The following is a 27,491-nucleotide window of genomic DNA, read 5'->3' as shown; positions in this document are numbered from 1 at the left end:
GGGTTAGCCAGGATGGTCTCGATCTCCTGACCTCGTGATCCGCCCGTCTCGGCCTCCCAAAGTGCTGGGATTACAGGCTTGAGCCACTGCGCCCGGCGCCAAATACTTAATAAGATGTAACAGTCTCAATAGAGAACATCTTACATATATGGGGAAATTTCACTCTACATATCCCTTTTGTAGAATTAAAGTTTGCAAGGTAAATGATTTTATTTCTTTCTTTTTGGTTAATAGTTTTTAGAGTTGGCATTTTGAACATAGTGACATGCAAGCACATGGGGTAAGATGAATTAACTAGCAGCAGCAGCAGCAGCCACAGCATATAGCCTTGGATATGTTAACGTTCTGAAAGCATGGCTGTCAAAGTATAACTCAAATGGGATCTCTATTTGTGAAATTGTGGTAATCAGAGTAAATATATTTTTTTTATTCAGTTCAGGTTACTGTGTGGTCAGACTGTTACCTGTAGGTGCATTTTAACTAGGAAATGAATCAGTTAAATGTTGAATCAGACTAGTATTTGCCGAGCCTTTAAAATTGCCATTTGTTTGTCATCACCCAAAAAGAATGTAACATTTGCCAAACTCTATTTCTGGCTCATCTAATCAGGTACTAAGGTTCTGGTGGAAACTACTGATTGTTTCAAAGACCAGACATTTTCTTCCTCTGAAGGAAAATAGAATATTCTTTACAGGAGAAATTTAGAGAACTATAGCAAATAGTATTGCTGTGGGGATTTTTGGATATGAAGCCAGAGATTTGGAAATCCAAGCTAAAATTATCAACTACATTTAGACTATTTTTCTGTCTTTCAATAGTTCAGACAGTTGAAAGACCTCTTGGGGCAGTGACTTTTTGCAGGTTATTATTAAATAACAGCTTAAAAATGAATTATAAGCTTGCCCTTAGTTTTATAAAGTTAAGGTTAAAAGACTGGCCATATTTCAAACTGAAACATAGTTTCCTGTACATATGATTTTCTCAAAATTTTGAAGAGAGATCACAGAATTTAAGGAAACTCCAGGATTTGACTGTTAAAAACCTTATTTATGACCCCGGTGAAGGGAGAGGACAATCAATATAGCAGCTAGAAAACCCAAGTTTATATTGGGAAACATATTTCTCAACTCACACCTTTCAGGGACAGTTAAGAGAAGTTTGAAAATTAAAATGTCTTTGTAAATAAATTTAAAAGAGTAAAAAACATGCACATAACATATTGTTTAATAATTCGTAATGCAAAGAATGCTACAGAGTGAAATCAGGATTTGGAAGGAGGTAATCAAAAACCAAAGGTTAAAAGTGGCTCATATAACTTGAAAATTTTTAGATCAATGGAATGCCACTTTGAAAAAGTTTTATTGTCACCTGTTAATGAAATGACTTACATTTTTGGAAGGGGTCCTATTCAGTATCTAGTCTGACCTCGCCTACTCGAGTAGTTCTCTCTAGTATCCTTGCCAGTCTTTGGCTTCTAAGATCTGAGAATTTCTGGGGATGGGGAGTTCGAGTCACAATATTAAGCACTAGTTTGAAGTCAGCTCCAGGGTAAAGTCAGTGTCTTTAACTCTCCACCACTCCACTGCAAGGTGCCTCGTAAGGTTGGTCCGTCAACTCTGCATTATATGGCCTCAACAACGAAATTAAAACACATACTTTAACCTCCAGAGGCTCCTCTGGCAGTGCAAATATGTCACTTCGGATCTGGCTAACTACCTTTCCAGGCTGATCTTAAGCAACATTCACCAAATTACCGATACGACAGCCAGGCCCATTTCATTGGTCAAGCTCTTCCACGCTTTTCAGACTCTATTAAGCCCCTTCCTCTCCAGGGCTGTTAATAAGTCTCCACTGCGGGGAAGCTTTTTTCATTTTCCACTCCGCCTCTGCTCCTTAAATTAGGCATTTCGTCCATAATCAACTACAGCGCTTCTCAAACACCTACACCTGTATTTTAGCGCTTTGGACTCAAACGATTATCACACAGTGTGCGAGACTCTTTCCAATGAATGAAAGGTCAGTCTGGCAGGAAGGCGCCAGAGAGGCTATTTTTGATGAGGAGGCGGTCTGAATCGTATTTGCCTAGCTTCCCGTAGCTCAGCGGGCGCTTCGAGGGCACCACGCACTGAGAGGATGGGCGGGGCCTGCCCGGACCCTCCCGGCCTCCACAGGCGGGCCAGCCTCCAGGTTTCCCGGCAAGCTCCGAAACCCAGAGGAGGTGGGGAAAGGAGGTCACCGCGCCTGCGTGTTAGGAGGTGTGACCCGGGTGGGAAAGCCCTCCGCGTCCGCCATTTTGGCTGCCTCTGTCGGTCTGTTCAGTTACCACGTGAACCGCCGACGGAGACCCGTAGTGGGGGAGGCGGCGGCAGTGTTAAGTGAGAAAGGAAAAAAGACAACGAGGAAAAAGGAGGTGTCCGGGTAGGGCAACGCGGCGACACCCGAGGCCTGGTGGTGGCGGCGGATCGGTATATTCAAGGCTGAAGCAGCTAGGGAACGGCAGCGGCGACGGTCGGACAAACTGACTGACCGAGCCGGGTGGTGGCGGGAGCAGCAGGAGCAGCCGGAACGATGCCGGCCGTGAGCCTCCCGCCCAAGGAGAATGCGCTCTTCAAGCGGATCTTGGTAAGTGTGAGGCTCCGGGCAAGCAGTGGGGAGGATTTAGCCGGTAACCGGGCCTGTCACCCCTAACCTCGGCCCGGCGGGCACTGAGCCACTCCCGCCCGGGACCCCGCCTTCATAGTCCTCGTCAGGCCGAATGCATTGCTTTGCCCCCTCTCTGTGGTTCCTACTATGGCCCGCGCTCCAGGGACCACAGCCTTCTTCCTTCCATCCCCACGCTTGAGGCCCTGGTTCCGGACTAGGCCCCGATCTCCTGGCTTCTAGATTGCCGGTTCTCGTTCTCCCCGATCTGGGGGAGGAGAGGCCCGGCCTTTGGCGGGCAAGTGGGCAACACCGGCAGGAGTCGCGGCCCGGTTGGTGTGGGAACCCTGCCGGCAGGCCGGGGTGGCACCCTTGGAAGGAACAGGTGGTGCGGATGCAGCAGGCTCATTCATTGCCTAAACGCGGTTCTCCCTCCATCATCTGTCCCTCCCTCTTCCTCCTCTCTTGGGATTCACCTGTCTCCGCCCGGCCCGGGGTCAAATGACCTGAGAGGAGGGAAAGAAAGAGTTCAGAGAAGGAAAGAAAGCTTTTCAAACGACTACCTCCTTGTAGTCAGTTGCATACTGGAGTCTTCGGTGCCTCTGCCTCCCTTGTTCTCTCGTTTCTGGAGTAGGGATGAGGCATTTATTTCTTAGTTTCCGAGCGGGAAACAGCCCCACCCCGTCACTCTTCTCGGGAGGTGGGGCCCATTGGCGAGGGGGCGGTTCGGTAGGAAGTAAAAAGTTGAATCTTTAGTTGAAACGTTCCAGACCTAGACTTTTCTTATACACTGAAGTGTATTAACACATGCAAAAACTCACCAGAGAAAAGAGAATATAAGAACTTTTGAGAAGGATTTTGTTGACGCTAACTCAGACTTATTCCCTACATTTCAAATGTGTGCAGTTTGCATTTTTTAAAACTATAAATGCATTGATGTTTGTTGGGACTGTTTACATTTTAAAATATGTCCTGTAGCCTGGCAACTATAATTAACACGTTGTAGTACATTTTTTGTTTGGCATTTAGTATGTGGGTTGCCCCTTTCACGCAAACTTTTCCTTATGATAGAATTAACTGTGTTTGCCAAATTTCAGACTTTTAAAATTTAGGATGGTGTGTGTGAAAGTGTTAACCTTTTCCCCTGCAGTTATAATTTATTTCACCTGTTTGAAAAGTAGAACAACTCTAGGGATTCAGTTTTTCTAGAAATAAATAATCATCCATTTGAACTAACTTTGATTTTACAAAAGTGTCCATATGCCTTACAGATTTAGTGAATTCATGTTGAAAAATATTAGAACGTCACATCCAGTGTCGGAAAACTGTTGCCCTGAAATTCTTATTGGCATTTTGTTTTGTTTTCTTTTAAGACTAAGAGTGTAGGTGGAGCTGTAAAATAGTTTTAGGAAAAAAGTTACTTTTAAACCGTTAAAAAGACTAATTGGTGTGCAGGTAGAACTATAACATAAGTTTATAATAACAATTTATCTTTAATCTCTTCTTCACAATTCTTTATTTTGAAAAAAAAAAAAAAAAAGAAAAGTTGAGAGAACAAGGAACACTCCTAAACCTTTACTTAAATTTAACACTTGATATTTTGCCATATATGTTTTCTCACTATGTATATGTTTATATACATTTGTATAAAAGTAAGTTGTAGACATAAAACTTATCTCTAGCCTGGGCACAGTGGCTCATACCTGTAATACCAGCACTTTGGGAGGCTCAGGCGGATGGATCACTTGAGGTCAGGAGTTCGAGACCAGGTTGGCCAACGTAGTGAAATCCTGTCTCTACTAAAAATACGAAAATTAGTCAGCCGTGGTGGTGTGCACCTGTAGTCCCAGCTACTAGAGAGGCTGAGGCACAAGAATCGCTTGAACCTGTTGCAGTTCCAGCCTGGGCAACAGAGCGAGACTGTCTCAAAAACAAAAAATTTCATCTCTAAATACTTCAACAAGCATCTTCTAAGAATAAGGACATCGTCTTGTATACTTTTAACAGTCATTCTCTAATATTGTCTATTATCTGGTTCATATTAAGGTTTTCTCAAGTGTTAGCACTTTTTAAATAAATCAAACTTTTAATTTTGAGAAGACTGTATAATCACATAGTTTAAGGAATAATACAGTGCACTTTACTCAGTTTTCCCAACACTAACACCTTGCAAAACCATGGTTCATTATTAAACATTGATACAATCCACCAATCTTATTCACATATCCCCAGTTTACTTGTACATGCGTGTGAGTGCTCGCGCACGCGGGTGCAGTCATCGCTTGGTATCTGTTGGGGGTTGATTTCAGGATCCCACGAGATTCCAAAATTTGCGGGTGTTTGAGTCCGTTATATAAAGTGGTGTAGTATTTGCGTATAACCTATGCATATCACCTGTACACTTTAAGTATCTCTAGATTACTTATAATACCTAATGCAATATTAATGTTATATAGTTATGCTGTATTTTAAAAATTTGTATTTTTTATTGTGCTTTTTTAAAATAGTTTTTACCTATGGATGCAGATACCAAGGATAATGAGAGCTGACTGTATTTACTTCTGTGCAGTGTTATCCCATGTATAGATTGCACCACTACAATTAGGCTACAGAACAGTTCCCTCAGTCCAAAGTACCCCTCTGTTGCCCTTTTAGAACCACATCCAACATCTGTCCCACCCCTCTCCCATCCCCTCTTGCTGCAGGCTCCAGCAATCAGTACATGTCCTGCATTTGTATAATTTTGCCATTCCCAGTGTGTTTACTAAAAATAATCATACAGTATACAACTTTTTGGGTTTAGAGATAGAGTCTTCCTCTGTTGCCCAGGCTGGAGTGTAGTGACTGTTTATAGGCTCTATCAATAGGGCACTGTAACCTCAAACTACTGGGCTCAAGCACTTCTCCCTCTTCAGCCTCTGGAGTAGCTGGGATCACTACAGGGCTACCACATCCAGCTAATAGTTTATTCCTTTTTATTGCCGAGTAGTATTCCATGATATGGATGTACCACAGTGTGTTTAACCATCCATAGAATAGCAATTTTTGATTAAACATCTTAAATATTTTTTTGTGGTAGTGTTAGTGGGGCAAAAACCTGTAAGTTCATTGCTAAAATCACAGTGCTGTAGATCTGTTAATAAGTTACATGTGAGAGAAATGTGAAAATCACTAGATGAAAGAAAAGTAAAGGAGCTAAAATGTCCTTATTGTTCTCATACGTTAGGAGTGAAGAAAGTATTACTGACCAAAAGGATAGTATTGATTTTTTGAAATTGCTTCAGTTTCTTGAGATTCAATAGTAAGTTAGTGCTTTTGATTTTAAGATTTTTTTTTTTTGTCCTGATAAAGGAAACGTTGGACTTTTAATGTGATGTGTGTGCTGTATGTAATCAAGTGTTGCTAGGTTGGTAACTTCTTTTTTTTTTTGAGACAGAGTTTCGCTCTTGTTGCCCAGGCTGGAGGGCAGTGGCATGATCTCGGCTCACCGAAACCTCTGCCTCCCGGGTTCAAGCAGTTCTGCCTCAGCCTCCCGAGTAGCTGGGATTGCAGGCATGTGCCACCACGCCTGGCTAATTTTGTATTTTTAGTAGAGATGGGGTTTCTCCATGTTGGTCAGGCTCGTCTCAAACTCCCAACCTCAAGTGATCCACCTGCCTCGGCCTCCCAAAATGCTGGGATTACAGGCCTGAGCCACTGTTCCTGGCCACTTGGTAACTTGTTAAATCATTCCTGCAGCATTCAACTTTTGAGCTGCTACTTTGTTAGTTGTACTGTACTTGTTATGATAAACTTATGTAGGAAATGCAGTTAGTTTGTATTTCAAAATAAACTTTTTTTTTCCTTAATTTTTTAATGGAAACCTGGTTTACATATAAGTTTGCAAAAATTTTAGAGTTTCTGCAATGGATTTGCCTGGCTTGATCTAGTCTAGTTGATCTCTAAAATTCAGTTTTTTTTGTATATTTTTCCCTTCTTTTTTTTTTCCACTATTACTCTACTGTTTTCTGACTAAAGCATTGTCATAAGTTAGTCAAAATGCTTACATAGTATTTCTTGCTGATAATTTGTCTAGAAAAAGGACAGAGTGAATTTAATGTGATATATACTATGTAAGAGTTTATTTTATTTTATTTGTTTGTTTTTTTGAGACAGAGTTTTGCTCTGTCACCCAGGTTGGAGTGCAGTAGTGTGATTTTGGCTCACTGCAGCCTCTACCTCCTGGGTTCATGCCTCAGCCTCCCAAGTAGCTGGGATTACAGGCGTCTGCCACCACACTCGGCTAATATTTTTTTGTATTTTTAGTAGAGATGGGGTTTCACCATGTTGGCCAGGCTGGTCTTGAGCTAGTGACCTCAAGTGTTCTGCCCGTTTCGGCCTCCCAAAGTTCTGGGATTACAAGTATGAGCCACTGCGCCCGGCCCTATATAAGAGTTTAAGGAAGACTTGTGTTTGCCAGAAGCTGGTTTTTTTTTTTGTATTTACAAACTGTTTTAACTTATTTGGAAAATTAAGTCATTAGAAAATTGTGGCCTTTGCCTATTGTTGATGCTATTTGTTTATCTAAAAGTTTGAGGATGTTACCAGATTTTTACACCACTTTGTTAGGATCTAGGTTAAGGGTAGGAAAAATGAGGTTGCCAGGGTAGAATGAAATCCATACCTTATATTTTAACCCACTTGGAAAAAGTGGACATACCCTAATGCCTTTCAATCAAGTGTTAGTAGGTTGGTTGCTGTTGCTGCTGCTTCCTTCTCTCTTTTTTGCTCTCCAAATGTTAATGTCAGTTATAAGAAAAATTTAAATTGGGAATAGTTAAAATATTGTACATCAATAAATGTAGTTTTGGACCTTAGCCTGAATGATTTATATTGTTATAAGTGTTAAAGGATAGAATTTTATTTTAATTTTTTTATTATACTTTTAAGTTCTAGGGTATGTGTGCACAACATGCATGTTTGTTACATATGTGTATACATGTGCCATATTGGTGTTCTGCACCCATTAACTCGTCATTTAAATTAGGTATATCTCCTAATGCTATCCCTCCCTGCTCCCCGCATCCCAGGACAGGCCCCGGTGTGTGATGTTCCCCACCCTGTATCCAAGTGTTCTCATTGTTCAGTTCCCACCTATGAGTGAGAACATGCAGTGTTTGGTTTTTAATGGACAGAATTTTTCTTTCCTAGAAAAGTGGTGAGAGAAGTTAAAATAGCATTATGATTATGTTTGTAATTTGTCACTATTTGCCAGGTAAAATGAGAAAGCTACCATTTGCCAGGCTCTGCTCTAGGTGCTTTAGAATAGCACTGCTACAGTAGAATTTTCTATGATGATGGAAATATTTGTTATCTGCTTTAATAGATAGCCATTGGCCATGTGTAGGTTTGTTTTTTGTTGTACTTGTTAAGACAGGGTCTAACTCTGTCACACAGGCTGGAGTGCAGTGGTTTGATCATGGCTCACTGCAGCCTCCACCTCCTGGGTTCAAGCTATCTTCCCAGCTCAGTCTCCCAAGTAGCTGTGACTACAGGCGTGCCACCATGCCTGGCTAATTTTCGTATTTTTGGTAGAGATGGGGTTTTGCCATGTTGGCCAGGCTAGTCTTGAACTCCTGGGATCAAGCGGTCCTCCTGCCTCGGCCTCCCAAAGTGCTGAGATTACAAGTGTGAGCTACCGTGCCTGGCCTGGCCACATGTAATTATTGCACACTTGAAATATGGCTAGTGCAGCTGAGGAAATGAATTTTTAATTAACCTTAATTTAAATTCAAATAGTCACATGTGGTGAATGTTTACCATTTTGGACACAGCATGCTTTATTTAGAGTCCTTTCTTAATTCTCAAAACTTTTCAAGGTGGGGACATTTTTATTAAGCAAACAGACTGAGATTAAGCTAGTGTGAGTTACAGTCTGGAATAAAACTTTTTTTTCTTTTCAGGGCACTTAACATTCACACACCTGCCTAGTGTTTAACTATTTAGGGGAGGGGTATAGGAGAAGGGTGAGGGAATTCTTTGTTAGGCAAAAGAGTAGTAATACTTATTAGGTGGCTGCATATGTTGTATAATAGGTAAATTATTATTATTTTTTTTTTTGGGACAGAGGCTCCCTCTGTCGCCCAGGCTGGAGTGCAATGGCACGATCTTGGCTCACTGCAAGCTCCGCCTCTGCCTCATGCCATTCTCCTGCCTCAGCCTCCCAAGTAGCTGGGACTACAGGCGCCCGCCACCATGCCGGGCTAATTTTTGTATTTTTAGTACAGTCGGGGTTTCACCATGTTAGCCAGAATGGTCTCAATCTCCTGACCGTGTGATCCCCCCACCTTAGCCTCCCAAAGTGCTGGGATTATAGTCTTGAGCCACTGCACCCGGCCCATTGTATAATAGGTAAATTATTTTATGTGATTTATTTTCTTTGGGAAAGTTGCTGTTTCTGCTAGTTGATACTTAGTTTAGCTTTAGTTGCTGATGAAATTTAGATTAGGAATTGTTAGCAAGTAGGTGTCCATATGCACATGAAAGGTTAACTGACTAAATTTCTTTGTGACAGAATTCCAGTTTTGCAACTAAGAGTGGACAGTAACTTTGAAATTGGTTTTAATATACTTTTGCTTGTACTTTGTATATTTAGAATATAACAAAAAATCAAAAAATGGAAACAAAGTTTGGTCTGTTCTGAAATCCCCTTCTGAACATAGTAGTTAATCATAAGTTTATTTATTTTTTTGAGATGGAATCTCGCTCTTGTTGTCCAGGCTGGAGTACAGTGGTTCGATCTCGGCTCACTGCAGCCTCCGTCTCACTGCAACCTCTGGCTCCCAGGTTCAAGTGATTCTCCTGCCTCAGCTTCCCCAGTAGCTGGGATTACAGGTGTCCACCACCACGCCCGGCTAAGTTTTGTATTTTTAGTAGAGACGGGGTTTCTCCACGTTGACCAGGCTGGTCTCAAACTGCTCACCTCGGGTGATCCACCCACCTCAGCCTCCCAAGTGCTGGGATTACAAGCATGAGCCACCACGCCCTGCTGCTAATCATAAGTTTAAACTAGGATAAATTATTCCTTAAAAGTATACCAGAAAACAAAATGCAGTTTTGCTGTTTTATATATGTATATATAATGTGTATATAATTATTATAAAAATTACAAAATAATTTTTCTGTAAAAATCTAGTGAGGGTCGGGCGTGGTAGCTCATGCTTGTAATCCCAGCACTTTGGGAGGCTGAGGCAGGTGGATGACCTGAGGTCAGGAGTTCGAGACCAGCCTGGCCAACATGGTGAAACGCTGTCTCTACTAAAAGTACAAAAATTAGCCAGGCGTGGTGGCAGGCGCCTGTAATCCCAGCTACTTGGGAGGCTGAGGCAGGAGAATCGCTTGAACCCAGGATGTGGAGGTTACAGTGAACCAAGATCGCACCATTGCACTCCAGCCTGGGGAACGAGAGTGAAACTTTGTCTCAAAAAAAAAAAAAAAAAAAACTAGTGAGAAGTGAAAATCTTTTAATAATGTGGTAAATTTATTCTTTGCTTGCTTTTTAAATTTGTGTGTGTGTGTGCGCGCGCGTGCGTGTGTGCGCGCGCGTGCGTGTGTGCGCATATGCGCGTGGGACCAGGATTTCACTATGTTGCCCAGGCTAGTCCTGAGCTCAAGTGATCCTCCTGCTTCAGCCTCCCAAGTAGCTGAGATTATGACATGCTACTGTGCCTGGCCTGTTTGCTTACTTTTTAATTTTTGTTTTTCTAGAATGAGATGTAGTATGAATGAAGAAATAAATACATGTTTTTGTTTTAAATTGACAGCATATAGTTTCAAAATTCTGTATTGTGTTAGAAACCTGAAATGTTTTAAAAAATGTTTCTTTTGCGTCAAGAGAGTGGGTTAAAAATACTTGCTTGTGCAGAGTGACCACAGTTCAGTTTTCAATAGTAGTAGATAGACAACACTATATTTTCAGAAAAACAGACTAAAGCTTAAAAGGGAACTGAATTTAATATTCTATTCTTTAGATGTGTCAAAGTGTTGAAGTCCTGGGTCATTACTGGGGCTCAAACTAGTTATTTGATGATAATAGAATTGCCATCCAAACTATTGAAGTGCTGGTTAAAGAAGAGTTTCCAGAGAGGCAGGAATGGTGCTCTGTGTGATTAGGGGACTGGAGAGATACTGTCCAGCTGGCCTCAACTGAAGGGATCTCTCTCCTTAGTGTGCAGTCTTATATCTTTTAATATTTCTGCTTCTGACAATGCAGTTCTGACAGCATTGATTCAATATATCTTCTTTCTTCATAAAGGCATTTTTGGACATAAAAAGCTAGGTCATATAAAGGGTCATATATGTGCAAAGGACTGTTTAGAATTTTCTCCCCCAGATACCTGCGTGACTCATTTTTCTTAGTTGTTTTAGGACTTCTGCTCACATGTCTTTTATTTATTCTTGATTTTAAATTTTATTTTTATTATTTTTTGAGACAGGGTTTCGCTCTGTCACCCAGCGTGGCATGCAGTGGCACAATTTTAGTTTACTGCAACCTCCGCCTCCTGAGTTCAAGCGATTCTCCTGCCTCAGCTTCCCGAGTAGCTGGGATTCCAGGTGCTTGCCACCAGGCCTGGCTAATTTTTGTAGTTTTAGTACAGACTGGGTTTCACCATGTTGGCCAGGCTGATCTCAAACTCCAGACCTCAGGTGATCCACCTGCCTCGGCCTTTTGAAATGCTGGGATTACAGGTGTGAGCCACTGTGCCTGGCCTAATTTTTTTTATTTTTATTTTTTGAGACAGGGTCTCACTCTGTTGCCCAGGCTGGAGGTCTGGAGTGCAGTAGTGTGATCTCCGCCCACTGCAACCTCCGCCTCCTAGGTTGAAGCGATTCTCCCACCTTAACCTTCCAGGCAACTGGGACTACAGGCACATGCCACCATGCCCAGCTAAACAGGTGTCCTTTAAATGTTATTTAGAGGCCTACCTTGGCTAGCAGTCAGTCCTTCTCACCTTATTTTCTTATTTCTTACTTTATCTCATTTATCAGCTTCTTACATTTACTTGTATATTTATCACATATTTTCCACAATTAAAATGTAGGTTTTATGAAGATAAGGATGTCTGCTAATGGCTCTATTCATATTGGTTAAAATGATGTACCATAGTAGATGTTTAATGGAAAACGGAGTTAAGCTGGGCTTTGGCATTACAGAGTACATTATTATATGAAGTAATTGTAGGATATTGGGCAGAGCCTGTATTATGTGGTAAGACTTTGAAGTTTAATTTATGAATGAATTATAGTATTTGTTTACATAGTCTTTCTTTCATCATAAAAGCATAATAAGAGGAAAATTTTATTAATATTTCTTTGGTTTTGGCGTTGGAGGATAAATGGTATCAGGATTAAATGAGTTGGTTGTGAGGAGCCTGCTGCTGTATTAGAATCTTCAGATAGTAGGACTCAGTCATACATCATTTCATAGAGCTTTACAACCGATTCTGACACGAAGTCAGGGTTGACAACCGCTCTATATGATACTAAGAAATGGACCTGTTATAAAATTTAAAATATAAAATGTTGAAGAGCTGGGCACAGGGGTGCATGCCAGTTACTCAGGAGTCTGAGGCAGCAAGATTTGGTTGAGCCCAGGAGTTCAAGGCTATAGTTTGTGATTATTGCCCCTGTGAATTGCTACTGCACTCCAGCCTGGGCACCATAGTGAAACTCCATCTCTTTAAAAAAAATTAGAAGGAAAATAATTGTAGTGTAGAGTTGCTTTGTGTTTTTCAGGAAATTTAAAAATCAAGTTTAATTCTTGATATGCTGAGAAGCTGGTGTGGAAGAGAGAACAAGTCACTTAACAGTGAGCTTAGCCAGCAATCAGCATTCATATCTAAATACAAGTTTGCTCTCTATTTACAGGCAATATACTGTTGAGGAGACAAACTTAAGATTCTTAGTGAAAAATGGTTGTGAAAAGGATGTCAGTTGCTAATTCTGATAGTAAGAAGGATGAGTGAAATGTTAGGGCATGGAAGGAATTTTATGCTGTGGTTGTATTCTTTTCAAAATTTCCCTGAAATGTCAGCTGTAGGCTTAAACATCTAAGTTGTTTTATGATATGTGCTGTACAAACTTGTATTAAAGTTGTAACTTTAAGAACACTAGTCTAACTTGTTGCATGTGGTTTTTTTTCCTCCTAGGTAAGATAGGAAATTATATTGTTCACTACTTAATGTGGCATTAAAATAATCCCTTACACTTTTAATTTAATTAAAGCAATCTTTCCTTTCCTGGTTATTTAGAAGTAAAATAGCTTGTAATCCCAGTGCTTTGGGAGGCCAGTATGGAAGAGGTCTTGAAGCCAGGAGTTCGAGACCAGCCTGGGCAACATAGCAAGGCTCTGTCTCTGTAAAAAATAAAAAAGTTACCTGGGTGTGGTGGTGGTGCAAACCTGTAGTCCCAGCTACTTTCGGGAGGCTGAGGTGGAGGACTGCTTGAGCTCATTGCAGTTTGAGACTGCTATCATCATGCCAATGCACTCCAGCCTGGGTGACAGAATGAGACCTTGTCTAGGGGGAAAAAAAAAGTAAAAGTTGCAGTGTAAGAAATGATGGACAGGTTGATGTTTTTGTTATCTCATGGGCTCTACTGCATTTTCTTTGGTTAGTATAATATGAGCAAATCTTCAGTTGAAATAATATGAAATTTCTACTAAAACACCTTCGGGAAATAGTATTATTTGAAGCCAGTAATATTTTTAATCTTAAATATTCCATTTGATTTTATTACTGAGGAGATTGTGTAAACATTCCTGAGTGGCATCTATAAGAGTTGTTTTATCTGATTACATAAAAGGAAAGTTTGCTTTTAAAAACAATAGACCTAGGGAAAAAAAGCCTGGCCTTGGTTGGTTGTCTGCTTTTACACATGGTTGCTGTTCAAATTCAAATACTTTTTTTCCCTCTCACAATAAAATGGCTTACACTTAAAATGGGACTCTATTTTTCAGAGAGAAGTCGTTGGGTAGTACAAGATTACCTTTAATTATCAATGCTTGAGGACCAAGTCAGAATTTTTAAGAAGGGGTACATTAAGCAAAGCAGTATTTATTTAGTATCTATTTTGAGCCAGATTTTATGCTAGACTTTCTACTTGTTAGCTGATACAAAGTTTGTGACACTCCCTTAAGGAAATTGTAGGTATAGCCAATACTTAATGACTACATTGTTACAGTGTATTTCTTTCTTTCTTTTTTTTTTTTTTTTTGAGATGGAGTTTCACTCTTGTTGTCCAGGCTGGAGTGCAATGGTGGCGCTATCTTGGTTCACCGCAACCTCCGCCTCCCTGGTTCAAGTGATTCTCCTGCCTCAGCCTCCAGAATAGCTGGGATTACAGGCATGTGCCACCATGCCCGGCTAATTTTGTATTTTTAGTAGAGACAGGGTTTCTCCATGGGCTGGCCTCTTAACTCCTGACCTCAGGTGATCTGCCCGCCTCGGCCTCCCAAAGTGCTGGCATTATGGGCATGAGCCACCACGCCCAGCCTTTTACAGTATATTTCTAAATGCTTTATATACAGGTAATTCCACTGTATTGGAATATAGAGATTCCTAAAAGTCTCTGCGCTTTGCAAAGTCATGCAATAAAAACCACAAGGCTTATGGGAAAAATGAGATTGGCCACAACATTAAAAAACGTTATTAGTGACAGATTAAAAACAAGGATAAGAACTTAAAATGGTAGTACTGTTTTACATATGTTAAATGGTTAACAAATACATAATACTATGATGTAAATATTGCACTTTACTTTGGATAAGACAGTGCTTGCTTGCAGAAGTGGCATCTGAAGGATTACAGTTTGTGAATCATTGTGAGGTGGAGAAAGGCAGGTTGTCTGAAATCTGATGGAAAGTTGTAACATCACATGTGGATGGGTGTGGTTCATTGTGGCTCACAGCATACAAGGGGAACTGAGGTAGTTGAGGTGTGTGTCTGGGTGCTGCTGTGTATGCCTATGAGACTTTTTTTGGCTAGGTGCTATTTTCTGTGTTCATCTAGATTTTCTAACAGATGAAAGTCACAGAAGCAAACATGAAATTTAAAATGCTCAAAATGCTCCCCATCAATTGTGTTGGAGCCAATGTGTGTTTTCAAGACAAGCATTATAACAGAATTTAACTGTACATGATTTCACTTAGAGTTGTAGAGATCATATATCCTGTGTTTGAGTAGTTCTTAACTCTGAAGTATGGCTGTTTACCAAGAGCCCTGGTCTTACGTCTAGTACCTGAGATAGTGCCACATTCTTTGCCATCTTAGGTTGCCACTGCCACTAAATGAAAACCAAGGAGACTTAAGCATCTTCCAACTTTTTGTTTGTTAGGGAAGCTTTTTTGTTGAGATGGAGTCTCGCTCTGTTGCCAGACTGGAGTGCAGTCGCATGATCTTGGCTCACCTCAATCTCCGCCTTCCAGGTTCAAACAATTCTTGTGCCTCAGCCTCCCGAATAGCTGGGATTACAGGTGTGTGCCACCACGCCCAGCAGATTTTTGTATTTTTAGTAGAAACGGGGTTTCCCCATATTGGCCACGATGGTCTCAATCTCTTGACCTTGTGACACTCCCTTAAGGAAATCGTAAGTTAAGCCAATACTATAGAATCATCTAGTAGATTCCTCAGAAATGCTTGTGGAACAATTTCTTAAATTTTTACATGTTTAAGTTGTTTCCTATATCCTTGATATTTGAAGGACAGCTTGGCTGGATATAAAATATTTGATTCACATCCATCACCTGTCCTCTCTCTTCTATGTGTATGACTTTTCTTTGATTCTTTGAAATATTTATTGTGCTTCGGCCTCCCAAAGTGCTGGGAATACAGGCATGACCCCCCGCACCCAGCCTAGGGAAGTTTTACTTTATTTTATTTCATTTTATTTTATTTTATTTTTTGAGACGGAGTCTTGCTCTGTCTCCCAGGCTGGAGTACAGTGGCGTGATCTCGACTCACTGCAAGCTCTGCCTCAGCCTAGGGAAGCTTTTGATAGAGGCTAATTCATTTTAAAGATTTCTGTGGGGAGTCTAAGTGACATTTTAAAACCCAGGAAATAGGCCAGGGATGATGGCTCACGCCTGTAATCTCAGTGCTTTGAGAGGCAGAGGTGGGAGGATCACTTGAGCCCAGGAGTTCTAGGCCAGCCTGGGCAGCATGGCGAAACCCTATCTGTACAAAAATTCAAAAATTAGCCAAGTGTGGTGGTGCGTGCCTGTAATCCCAGCTACTTGGCAGGCTGAGGTAGGGGATTGCTTGAGCCTGGCAGGTCCAGGCTTCAGTGAGCAGTGTTCATGCCACTGTACTCCAGCCAGAGTGACAGAGTGAGACTACGTCTCCTCAACAACACAGCAACAACAAAGGCTCGGCAAATCTGAGTAAAAGAGAAAAGCAGTACTTTTCTTAAACTACCTCACAGAGTGGGTAGTGAGATACGTATACAAGTGCATGGCAAATGGTAAAGCATGTGTATTATTAGTACTTGCTCTTTTGTAGATGTAGTCTATTTTAAACCTTAGCTTTTTCACTGAATTGATCTCATCTTTGGTTTATGTTATATTTACTGGGTCTTGTATTCTGTTTGATGTTTTTATTTGCTTTATTTTTTATTTTTATTTTTTACTTAAGAGAGTTTATATTTTTGTTATGTATACTTTTATGTATACCTTTAAAACTCCTCTTTGTCTCCCCCCCTTTTTCTTAAATTTAGGTTTCTTCCATTTGGTTTATCAGCTTTAAATTAGAGCCATTTAGTTTCATTTTCTTATGTGTGAGGTCTTATTCCAGTTTTTTTTTCTGTCTCTTTTCCTGTGATTTTTTGAAGTTATATTTACTTTGTGAGAGTATGTCATTTTCCATACTGTTCTTCCTCATCAATACCTTTGTTTTAAATTTAGTACTACAATATTGTTAAAGATTTACAGATCTTTTCTTGAAGTTCTCAATCACTTCTTGGTTGGATAAAGCTCATCATCTAGTAGATTCCTCAGAAATGCTTGTGGAACAATTTCTTAAATTTTTACATGTTTAAATTGTTTCCTATATCCTTGATATTTGAAGGACAGCTTGGCTGGATGTAAAATATTTGATTCGCATCCATCACCTGTCCTCTCTCTTCTATATGTATGACTTTTCTTTGATTCTTGAAATATTCCTTGAAAATATTATCCTGCTTGTATCTTGCTTGTGTTGCTAACGCCAGCCTGATTTTATTTCTTAATGTATGACTTGGTTTTTTTTCTTAGACATCCAATAAATTTTCTTGAGTTACAGTTTTGAGTATTGGTAGTTCTGTTCTATTTCATTCTTCAGTAATCTTTGACTATTGAATCTTATTTGCCTCTCTTCTTTTTTTTTTCCCCCCCAAGATGGAGTCTGGCTCTGTTGCCCAGGTTAGAGGGGAGTGGTGCCATCTCAGCTCCACCTCCCAGGTTCAAGCGATTCTCCTGCCTCAGCTTCCCAAGTAGCTGGGGTTACAAGCGTGTGCCACCATGCCCGGCCAACTTTTGTATTTTTAGTAGAGACAGGGTTTCACCATGTTGGTCAGACTGGTCTCGAACTACTGACCTCAAGTGATCCACCTGCCTTGGCCTCCCAGAGTGCTGGGATTACAGGTGGGAGCTACCGCACCTGTCCTCTCTCTTCTATATGTATGACTTTTCTTTGATTGTCTTCACTTCTATTTCTTTTTCATTTATGTGAAAGCATTCCTGTCTCTTTCATTTCTGTCTCTTTAGATCATATCTATCTGTTCCCTGTAGGGCATCTTTTGTAATTTAGTCTTCATTTAAGTTCAGTTTGTTCATGTTTTACAAGTTCCTGTTATTTGTCTACTCTTTAAAATTTTGAGTTTCTCATTTGAGGTGTTCTTTTATGTCTGCATTTGTTATTTAATTACTTTAAATTTGCGATGGATATGGTGTTGTTAATCTTTCCTCTGTAAGGGTTTTTGGTGTATTTTCATCTGCCCAAGTATTTTACTTTTTATTTCTTACAAGTAATTTGGTATGAATGCTGAGTTCTTTTTTCTGTTCAGGTTGTTTGTGCTGGATTTTACTGTACCAACAATATTGTTATCTTATTTTGTCTTATTTTGGTGATGGGGTTAGGGTGGCCTTCTCAGTCTCTTAGTTCAAGAGCACTCTGATTTGTTGCCACAGTGAAGTGTAGTTTTAAAAATAAATTAACACCTACCCCCCCAACAACCCCCGCCATAGTTCTGTCTTGTTTTAGTAGGCCATTTATGCTCTGGTCACTTCCTTTTTTCCCTTTATCATCAACCCTCCAAATGATACCTCCTTCTCTCCCAGAAACTGTGCCTTGCTAAAACTGTTGCCTTTGATCTTACATACTTTCTAAGTGTATTATTTTTGACTTCCCAGTAGCCATTGCTCTCACTGTCATGTCTCAGATGAGCCGTCAGTACTTTCTCTCAGTTGGGGCCCTCTCCTGATGGTAAATCCTCGGTCATATTACATGTAATTCAGTTACCACTAGGACCCTGCTATACTGCTCTTCTGGACAGTTCCCATTGAAGCTTCTGGTCTTCGATGTTTATGCTCTTACATGTAAATTGGAGTTTTTAGTCATTTCATCCTTATAATGCTGTGGGGTCAGCTATGGATGATTTTATTTGCTCTTATTCTTGGCCTATATGGTTTTTATGAGGATTTGTGGAGCGTGTGGAAATTGGAGGATAGTGGACCGGGCACAGTGGCTCACACCTGTAATCCCAGCACGTTGGGAGGCCGAGGCAGGCGGATCACGAGGTCAAGAGTTCGAGACCAGCCTGGCCAATATAGTGAAACCCGTCTCTACTAAGAATACAAAAATTAGCTGGGTGTGGTGGCACGTGCCTGCAATCCCAGCTACTCAGAAGGCTGAGGCAGGAGAATCGCTTGAACCCAGGAGGCGGAGGTTGGAGTGAGCCGAGATCATGCCACTGCACTCCAGCCTGGGTGACAGAGCAAGACACTGTCTCGGAAAAAAAAAAAAAAAGCAAACCCAAATTAGAGGATAGCCATTAACCTATAGGGGACTTAATCCGTGTTTTTTATGTGCTATACTTGAAAATATTTGTGTTTGCTTTAAAATAATTTGCAGTTTAGGTTTTATATAATTGGATAATTGGTTATACTTCTGTTTCTGTGTCCCACCGCATTGTTCTCTCTTCAAACTCTCTTGGAAGTATTTGTCGTGGAAATAACTATGAGGTTATATTTTATAGCTGTCTGTCAATCATGTGTATAATCCTTGTTTTGCAGATTTCTACTCTTATCAAGCAGGAGTCCGAAATGCCCCTTTAATGTTCTTTCTTCAAGTGACATAATTTCATGCTACAAAACAAATGAAATATAAAATCTGGCACATTTCATGATACATTAACAAGAGTATAGTATTCAGAAAGCGGATGGTGATTGTTACACTCAATTTTGCTTGCCATATATGTAATTTTCACTTCTGGGTTCCATATATGTAATTTTGGTAAGACCATATATTAATTTTCACTTCTGGGTTCAAAACTTCCAAAGATACAGACCAGTGACACCCTAATGCTTGTACTCCACAAAAATATTGGTGTAAAGTTCCTACAGATCTTTCTTGTCTTTTTAATTCTGAGAGTACATATTTATTACCTTTATAATATTGAGATGCTTTTTTTGTGTGAAATACGCCAAAATTTTTTAATGGCTTATTTGGAAAAATAAAAATTTAGCAATTCCATTTCAGTTTCCCAGTTTGTTTTTTTTTGGGAACACTATTATACTATTTTTTAAAATATAGAGTGCTTCTTTGGCAGCACATATACTAAAACTGGAACAGTACAGAGAAGATTATTAACATGGCCCTTGCACAAGGATGACATGCAAATTCATGAAACCTTCCATATTTTTAAAAATATACAAAAATTAAGTAAAATATAGAAACATAGTAACAATATTATATCAACTTCGAAGAGTAGTCTAAAATGTCAGTGGAGGCTGGGCACGGTGGCTCATGCCTGTAATCCCAGCACTTCTGGAGTCTGAGATGTGCTGATCACTTGAGGTCAGGAGTTCAAGACCAGCCTGGCCAACATAGCGAAACCCCGTCTCTATGAAAAATGCAAAAATTAGCCTGGTGTGGTGGCATGTGCCTGCAATCCCAGCTACCTGGGAGGCCGAGGCAGCAGAATCGCTTAAACCCAGGAGGTGGAGGTTGCAGTGAGCCGAGATCGCACCACTGTACTCCAGCCTAGGCAACAGACCGAGACTCCATCTCAAAAAACAAACAAACAAAAAACAACAACAAAAAAAAACCCTAAAATTTTCATATATGGAACAGCTAAAAGAACAAAGCTGTTTAGCTTGAATAAAAGAAAACAGAATTCTTACGGAATCATAATCCTTTATCTAGTTACAGGGCGATAGTTTGGATCAGTATATCTAAAAACATTTTTGTAGGCTGGGTGCTGTGGTTCACGCCTGTCATCCCAGCACTTTGGGAGGCCGAGGCAGGTGGATCAGCTGAGGTCAGGAGTTTGAGACCAGGCTGGCCAACATGGTGAAACCCCATCTCTCCTGAAAATACAAAAATTAACTGGGCATGGTGGTGTACGCCTGTAATCCCAGCTATTCAGGAGGCTGAGGCAGGAGAATCATTTAAACCCAAGAGGTGGGGGTTGCAGTGAGCTGAGATCACACCACTGCACTCTAGCCTGGCGAAATTTTGTATTTCTAGTAGAGATGGGATTTCAGCACGTTGGCCAGGCTGGTCTCGAACTCCTGACCTTGTGATCCACCCACCTTGGCCTCCCAAAGTGCTGGGATTACAGGCGTGAGCCACCGTGCCCGGCCAAAAGTTGTATTTCTTTTATTTTTGCTTTATTTATTTATTTATTTATTTAGAGACAGGCGCTCACTGTTGCCCACACTGCACTGTAGTGACATGGTCATGGCTCACTGTAGCTTCAATGTCCCAGGCCCAAGCAAACCTCCCACCTCAGTCTCGTGGGCGGCTGGGATTACAGGTGTGCACCACCATGCCTGGAGAATTCTGTATTTTTAGTAGAGATGGGGTTTTGCCATGTTGCCAGGCTGGTCTTGAACTCTGGGGCTCAAGCAATCTGCCCATCGTGGCCTCCCAAAGTGCTGAGATTGCAGCTGTGAGCCACCACACCCAGCCAAGTTCTGTTTCTTAATATTGTGGGTTTCAGTTGCCATGATCTCATGATATGGTGTTTCAGCTCGCCGTGGTGCTGATGCACTGTGCCTAACCACTGAGAATGTCTCTTTCTGGAATTCCTGTTACAACAGGTTCCTAAAGCACTGTTTGTTTCTTTAAACATCTTTCTCTGTGTTTTTCAGATTGGATAAATTTTATTGCACACTGATACTTTCCTGTTACCTTCTTTCTGTTTTTGAGTCCATACAGTGAGATATTTTCTCCTTAAAAAAATTGCTTCAAAGTGTTCACTGTTGCTTCCTTGAGCATTTTCATGGCACTGAATAGAAAGTCTTAGATATCTCTTTCATCTTTGCCTTGGTATCTGTTTCTTTTCCCAGGCAAGTTGAGACTTTCCCCTTTGCGTACTGTTTTATTAGACCCTGGATCTTACTTCAATCCCGTGGAAAATGTTGATAACTTTGTTTTAGCAATTTGGTTAGGTTCAAGCTTCAAGTACCAACTCCTCTTTGGGATGTTGTTCTAATATCAGTTTATTTTTCAACATCTTTGCAGTCCTGGCCGGGCGCGGTGGTTCACACCTGTAATCTCAGCACTTTGGGAGGCTGAGGCGGGCGGATCACGAGGTCAGGAGATCGAGACCATCCTGGCTAACATGGTGAAACCCCGTCTCTACTAAAAAAATACAAAAAAATTAGCTGGGCGTGGTGGCGGGCGCCTGTAGTCCCAGCTACTCGGGAGGCTGAGGGAGAATGGCATGAACCTGGGAGGCGGAGCTTGCAGTGAGCCGAGATCGCGTCACTGCAGTCCAGCCTGGGCAACAGAGCGAGACTCCGTCTCAAAAACAAAAAACAAAAAACAAAAAAACCAAAAAACAAACCCAACATCTTTGCATCCCTATTTGGGTCTGTTCCATATATGTGCCGCCTCATAGCCAGTCTGGTGCCTGGACAGAGTATATGTTAGTTCAGTTTTCAAAGTCTTTAATATTGTGAGTAGGGTCATATTCTTGCATGTATGGGTTAGCGGGCAAACCTAGGGATTCATAAACAACTTTGTGGTGTTGCTTTTCCCAGTTCTTTCTCTAATCTTTCTGAATGTTTCCCCAGGTTATTTATTTACTTGTTTTTGTTTTGAGACAGAGTCTCACTCTGTCGCCCAGGCTGGAGGGCAGTGGTGCAATCTCGGCTCACTACAACCTCTGCTTCCTGGGTTCAAGCGATTCTCCTGCCTCTGTCTCCTGAGTAGCTGGGACTACAGGCGCACACCACCACACCTGGCTAATTTTTGTATTTTTAATAGAGATGGGATTTTACCATGTTGGGCAGGCTGGTCTTGAACTCCTCAGGTGATCCACCTGCCTTGACCACCCAAAGCGTTGGGATTATACGTGTGAGCCACCGCGCCGGGCCTCGCTGGTGTTTTTTGAGACTGGGTCTCATCGTGTTGCCCAGGCTAATCTTGAACTCCTAGCTTCAAGCAGTCCTCCTGCCTGGGCCTCCCAAAGTGTTGAGGTTACTGGTGGGAGCCACCTCACCCAGCTACCTCTTTTTATTCTCTGGCTAGAAAGCTGGGCCTTTAATAAGCTATTCTGTGACTGTGTCTGTCTAGAGATTTATTCATTGTTTCAATCTTCTCAAAGAACCAACTTTTGATTTCACAAATTTCTTCTGTTTCTCTTATTTTTTTTGTATTTTTTTTTTGCCAAAGCCAAGTATTTCTGAATTTTTTCTGTTTAATCGATTCTGTTTTTATCTTTATTATTTGCTTCCGCTTATGTTAGGTTTAATTTGCTCTTGTTTTTTCTAATTTCTTAAGGTGACATCTATTAAACATTTCCATTTAAAAAATAGTTTCCATTTCTTAATTGAGATTTTCTGTTTCTTCTTAAAAAAAAAATTCATAGCCTTTTACTTATTTTTTTGTAGAGATGAGTCTCACTGTGTTTCCCACACTAGTCTCAAACTCCTGGCCTCAAGTGATCCTCCTGCCTCAGCCTCCAGAAGTACTGGGATTACAAACTTGAGCCATAGTTCCTGGCCCTTATTTGTTTTTTTTTTTATGAGACGGAGTCTCACTTTGTTGCCCAGGCTGGAGTGCAGTGGCACAATCTCTGTTCACTGCAAGCTCTGCCTCCCGAGTTCATGCCATTCTCCTGCCTCACCCTCCTAAGTAGCTGGGACTACAGGCGCCCCCCACCACGCCCAGCTAATTTTTGTTTTTTGTATTTTTAGTAGAGATGGAGTTTCACCGTGTTAACCAGGTTGGTCTCAATCTCCTGAGCTGGTGATCCGCCCACCTCATCCTCCCAAAGTGCTGGGATTACAGGTGGGAGCCACCGCGCCCTGCCCCATTATTTGTTTTTTGTTGCATTTTTGTTTTACTTTAAATCCTTTAGTGTTAGTAATTTGTTTTAAAGTCTCAGCTACTTCCGTCATTGTTATTAATATTTCTGACTTTTTAAAAAATTTCTTTCTCCTGTAGGTCATGGGTTAGTTTCCTGCTTGGAATTTATAGTAATTTTCCTCCCATAATTTTGCGTAGTATGGATCCTAGGATATTTAGTGTCTGGATCCTCTTGCCTTTCTTAATAGAGTTTTGTTTTGGCAGACAGTTAATTTGCTTGTTTATCAGCTTCTTCTTTTTGAGACTTGTTTTTAAGTTTTAATAAAGATGGGTTGATATGGTTTGTCTGTGTCCCCACCCAGATCTTATCTTGAATTCCCACGTGTTGTGGGAGGGACCTGGTAGGAGGTAATCAAATCATGGGGGCAGGTCTTTCCTGTGCTGTTCTTATGATAGTGAATGAGTCTCATGAGACCTGATGATTTTAAAAAGGGGAGTTTTCCTGCCCAAGCTCTCTTCTCTGGTCTGCTGCCATGTAAGACATGGCTTTCATCTTCTGCCATGATTGCGAGGCTTCTCCAGCCTCATGGAACTGTAAGTCCAGTAAACCTCTTTGTTTTGTAAATTGCCCAGTCTCATGTATGTCTTTATTAGCAGCACAAAAATAGACTAATACACGGGTCTGGATTAATCTTATCCTAAGGTGTGAGCTTTCTGGATCTCTGCTGAATTCTGCAGTCTTTAACGTAGTCTCTTAACTTGATACTTGGAATTCAAATGTCTGCCAGCCATGCATGAGCACCAATAGTTGTTACACTCATGCTACTTGGTAATTGTTCTTTGCCCAGCTTTCATAGACCTTTGCTGTGTACCTGTTCAGCTTACAGTGTGTGTGTATTTTATTTTATTTTTGAGATGGGGTCTTGCTCTGTTGCCCAGCCTGGAGTACAGTGGGGCAATTTTGGCTCACTGCAACCTCCATCTCCTGGGTTCAAGGGATTCTTGTGCCTTAGCCTCCTGAGTAGCTGGGATTACAGGCATGCACCACCATGCCTGGCTAATTTTCACATTTTTAGTAGAGATGGGTTTCACCATGTTGGCCTGGTTGATCTTGAACTCCTGACCTCAAGTGACCCGCCCACCTTGTCCTCCCAAAGCACTGGGATTGCCAGCATGAGCCACGGCTCCCAGCCTCAGCTTAGTATTTGACGGAAGATTCCTGTGGCAGATTTGTTTTTCTTTTTTTCTTTTTAGATGAAATTTTGCTCTTTTTACCCAGGCTAGAGTGCAGTGGTGTGATCTTGGCTCACTGTCACCTCCACCTCCTGGGTTCAAGCGGTTCTCCTGCCTTAGCCTCCTGAGGAGCTGGAATTATAGGTGCCCACCACCACGCCTGGCTAATTGTTGTATTTTTAGTAGAGATGTGGTTTCACCATGTTGGCCAGGCTGGTCTCGAACTCCCAAACTCAGGTGATCCACCTTGGCCTTGGCCTCGGCCTCCCAAAGTTCTTGGATTACAGGCACGTGCCACTACACCTGGCTAAGTTTTGTATTTTTAGTAGAGACGGGGTTTTGCCATGTTGGCCAGACTGGTTTTGAACTCCTGACCTCAAGTGATTTGCCCGCCTTAGCCTCCCTAAGTGCTGGGATTACAGGCATGAGCCACCGTGTCCAACTCCTGTGGCAGACTTCTGAAGCCTCTTCTGTATATAGTTCTCTCTAGCACCCTACCCCATAAATTCCAGACGTCCCAGCAGTTTCTAATTCTCATATCTACTCAGGTCAGTGAGACTGCTAAGCTCTGTTTAGGTCCCCCACCCACACACCCACACCTCTTACACCTATTCTGCAGTCTGGAAGATGCTTCTAGACAGAAATAGGGATTTTCTTGGAATTTACCCTGCTTATCTTCTGAAACCATAGTCCTGTATTGGCTTTTGTCCAACAGCTGAAAACCAGCTATTTTATGTTACTTTCCGGTTTTATAGTTGCCAGGAACTTCATCTAGTGTCAGTTATTCTTATACATTTGGGAGCAGAAGTCTCAGAGGGTATGGTGCCAGAATTTAGCACATGCGACTTTATTATCTGTTAGAACCATTCAGTCGCTTTTATTTTTTTGAGGAAGGTCTTACTGTGTTGCCCAGGCTATGGTGCAGCAGCCTTGTCCTCCCAGATTCGAGCAATCCTCCCACCTCAGCCTCCCCAGTAGCTGAGACTACAGGGGTGTGCCACCAGGCCCACCTAAGTTTTGTATTTTTTGTAGAGACAGGGTTTCACTATGTTTCCCAGGTTTGTCTGCAACTCCTGCTCAAGCAATCTGCCCACCTTCACCTCCCAAAGTGCTGCAATTACAGGCATCAGCCCAGCCCAGTCTGTTTTAATTATATCCTGGTTTGCTTCTTTGCTTCATTGTTTCTATAGCACAGTGTTAATATTTTAAATGTTAATTCCTGGTGAAAAACAATAGCCTGTATTATTATTCTAGTATTTTTGAAACTATTACGTTAGATTTTGAACTAAAATATGCAGGTGTTATAGGTAGGAGGACAGATAGATAATCTGGCATTCCTTCCATAGCAAGGGAAATCCTTATTCACGGTTTTGAAATTTCAAGAACTCCCCAAACACAAGAGTTTCAGATGAGGGAATGTAGACCTGTATTCTGTTCAATACAATGATTCTTCTGTGGAGAGCTGAAAATGTCTGTCTACTGTCATTTTATAAAACCTGTTTTAAGTGAATTGAATGTAAAACATATGTTGAAAGTATACGGTATGTAGTATTTTGCATTTCACTTTCCCTAAATAAAAGTAAAGTAAGTTCCCTAAAAAGTTAGTTTAGGGCTGGGCACAGTGGCTCACGCCTGTCATCCCAGCACTTTGGGCGGCCGAGGTAGGGGAGTTCAATATCACCAGAGGTTGGGAGTTCAAGACCAGCCTGGCCAACATCCAAATTGGATATTTTTTGTTACTTCTTCCTTTCTATTCTCATTTTGTATTAAGTGACCTATTATAGAATTAGTGCATTTGGTGAAAAAAAATGAGATCTGTTTACTTAAATGCATGTTGGTTATTGTTGAGGAGAAATGAATTATTAGTTATTTGGAGGGGCATGCCATTCTGAATTTTTTTTTTTTTTTTTGTAATTTTTTTAGTGGAGACGGGGTTTCACCGGGTTAGCCAGGATGGTCTCGATCTCCTGACCTCGTGATCCGCCTGTCTCGGCCTCCCAAAGTGCTGGGATTACAGGCTTGAGCCACCGCGCCCGGCCATTATTCTGAATTATTTTTACAGCTCATGTTGACAGGAGATAATTGAAATACAGCTCACGTTGACAGGAGATAATTGAAATAATGGCATTGAATATAATTTCAATAAGGACATAGCTGAATTTCATTAATTGAGAACATAATCGTTAGGGTCTAAAATTTAGTTACTATTCTAAGTATGATAAAGTAAAAAGCTAAGTGCTATAATATAAACATATCTCATTCAAAGAGAGGATCTTTAGTTTTTCTTTTTCATATCAGTTATTTGGAGGGGATTATCTAGTTTAATTTTGTGTGTTCACTTCTCACTTTATTTTTGACATTTTTATTGTCCATTTGATTATAAGACTGAGTAAACAATGTAACAGTTGAATTTGTTGATTAGAAGATCTTTTAAAAGATAAAAATTTAGGCATTAATTACCTTTATGTTAACATTTAATGTAATTTCTGTATGTGATGGAAAGAGCTTTTAACCAGGAGTCAGAGAGCCTAAATAGTCTTAAATTTTGCCACTAGCTAGGTATGTAATGTGGGGTAAGTTACTTGTTTTCTAAATTTTACCTCTACAATAAGGATTAAACCTTTTGTGCTTATAGGATGATCATGCTGATTAAATGTTATCGAGAAGTCTCTGAAAAACATACCATAAACAAATAAAGATATTTCCAGTCACACCACCAAAAATACCAACTGGAATCCTGAATATTTTAAAAATCGGCTATGCAAAATAAAGTTACATTGTGCGTGTCAAGTAAGAATATCAATTTTATTTATTTTTTAAGAGACAGTGTATTGTTCTGTGGCTCAGGTTGGAGTGCAGTGTTGCCATCACGGCTCACTGCAGCCTTAGACTCCTGGGCTCAAACCGTCCTCCCACCTCAGCTTCATGAGTAGCGGGGACTACAGACATGCCACCATGCCCAGTTAATTTTTTAATTTTTTTGTAGAGACAGTGGTTCTCAAACTCCCGCCTCAAATGATCCTCTCACCTCAGCCTCCCAAAGTATTGGGATTACAGGTGTGAGCCACC

General features: G+C 41.0%; 2 protein-coding genes across 9 annotated transcripts in view; one reads left to right on the top strand and one right to left on the bottom strand.

Moving 5' to 3' along the window:
• The window catches only part of NDUFC1 (NADH dehydrogenase (ubiquinone) 1, subcomplex unknown, 1, 6kDa), a 12,602-nt gene extending 9,261 nt beyond the window's left edge, over nt 1–3,341 (bottom strand). For 3 of the 7 annotated variants that reach the window (XM_011985635.1, XM_011985634.1, XM_011985639.1), the window contains exon 1: nt 3,204–3,341. The gene's annotated coding sequence lies outside the window, so the exon portion shown is untranslated. Of the gene's footprint in view, nt 1–1,388; nt 2,221–3,203 lie in introns of those variants that run through there. The other 4 variants (XM_011985638.1, XM_011985633.1, XM_011985636.1 and 1 more) reach the window with 4 other exon arrangements.
• NAA15 (N(alpha)-acetyltransferase 15, NatA auxiliary subunit) overlaps nt 2,258–27,491 on the top strand; it is an 89,855-nt gene continuing 64,621 nt past the window's right edge. For both annotated transcript variants that reach the window (XM_011985641.1, XM_011985642.1), the window contains exon 1: nt 2,258–2,622. In XM_011985641.1, coding sequence (XP_011841031.1) covers nt 2,569–2,622 — 54 coding nt within the window. In that variant the 5' untranslated portion in view covers nt 2,258–2,568. The remainder of the gene's footprint in view (nt 2,623–27,491) is intronic.

Source organism: Mandrillus leucophaeus, unplaced genomic scaffold (assembly GCF_000951045.1).
Source record: "Mandrillus leucophaeus isolate KB7577 unplaced genomic scaffold, Mleu.le_1.0 Scaffold289, whole genome shotgun sequence".
Taxonomy (NCBI): Eukaryota; Metazoa; Chordata; class Mammalia; order Primates; family Cercopithecidae; genus Mandrillus; species Mandrillus leucophaeus.
Note: the sequence above shows the minus strand (reverse complement) of the source record. Positions and strands in the feature narration are given on the sequence as shown.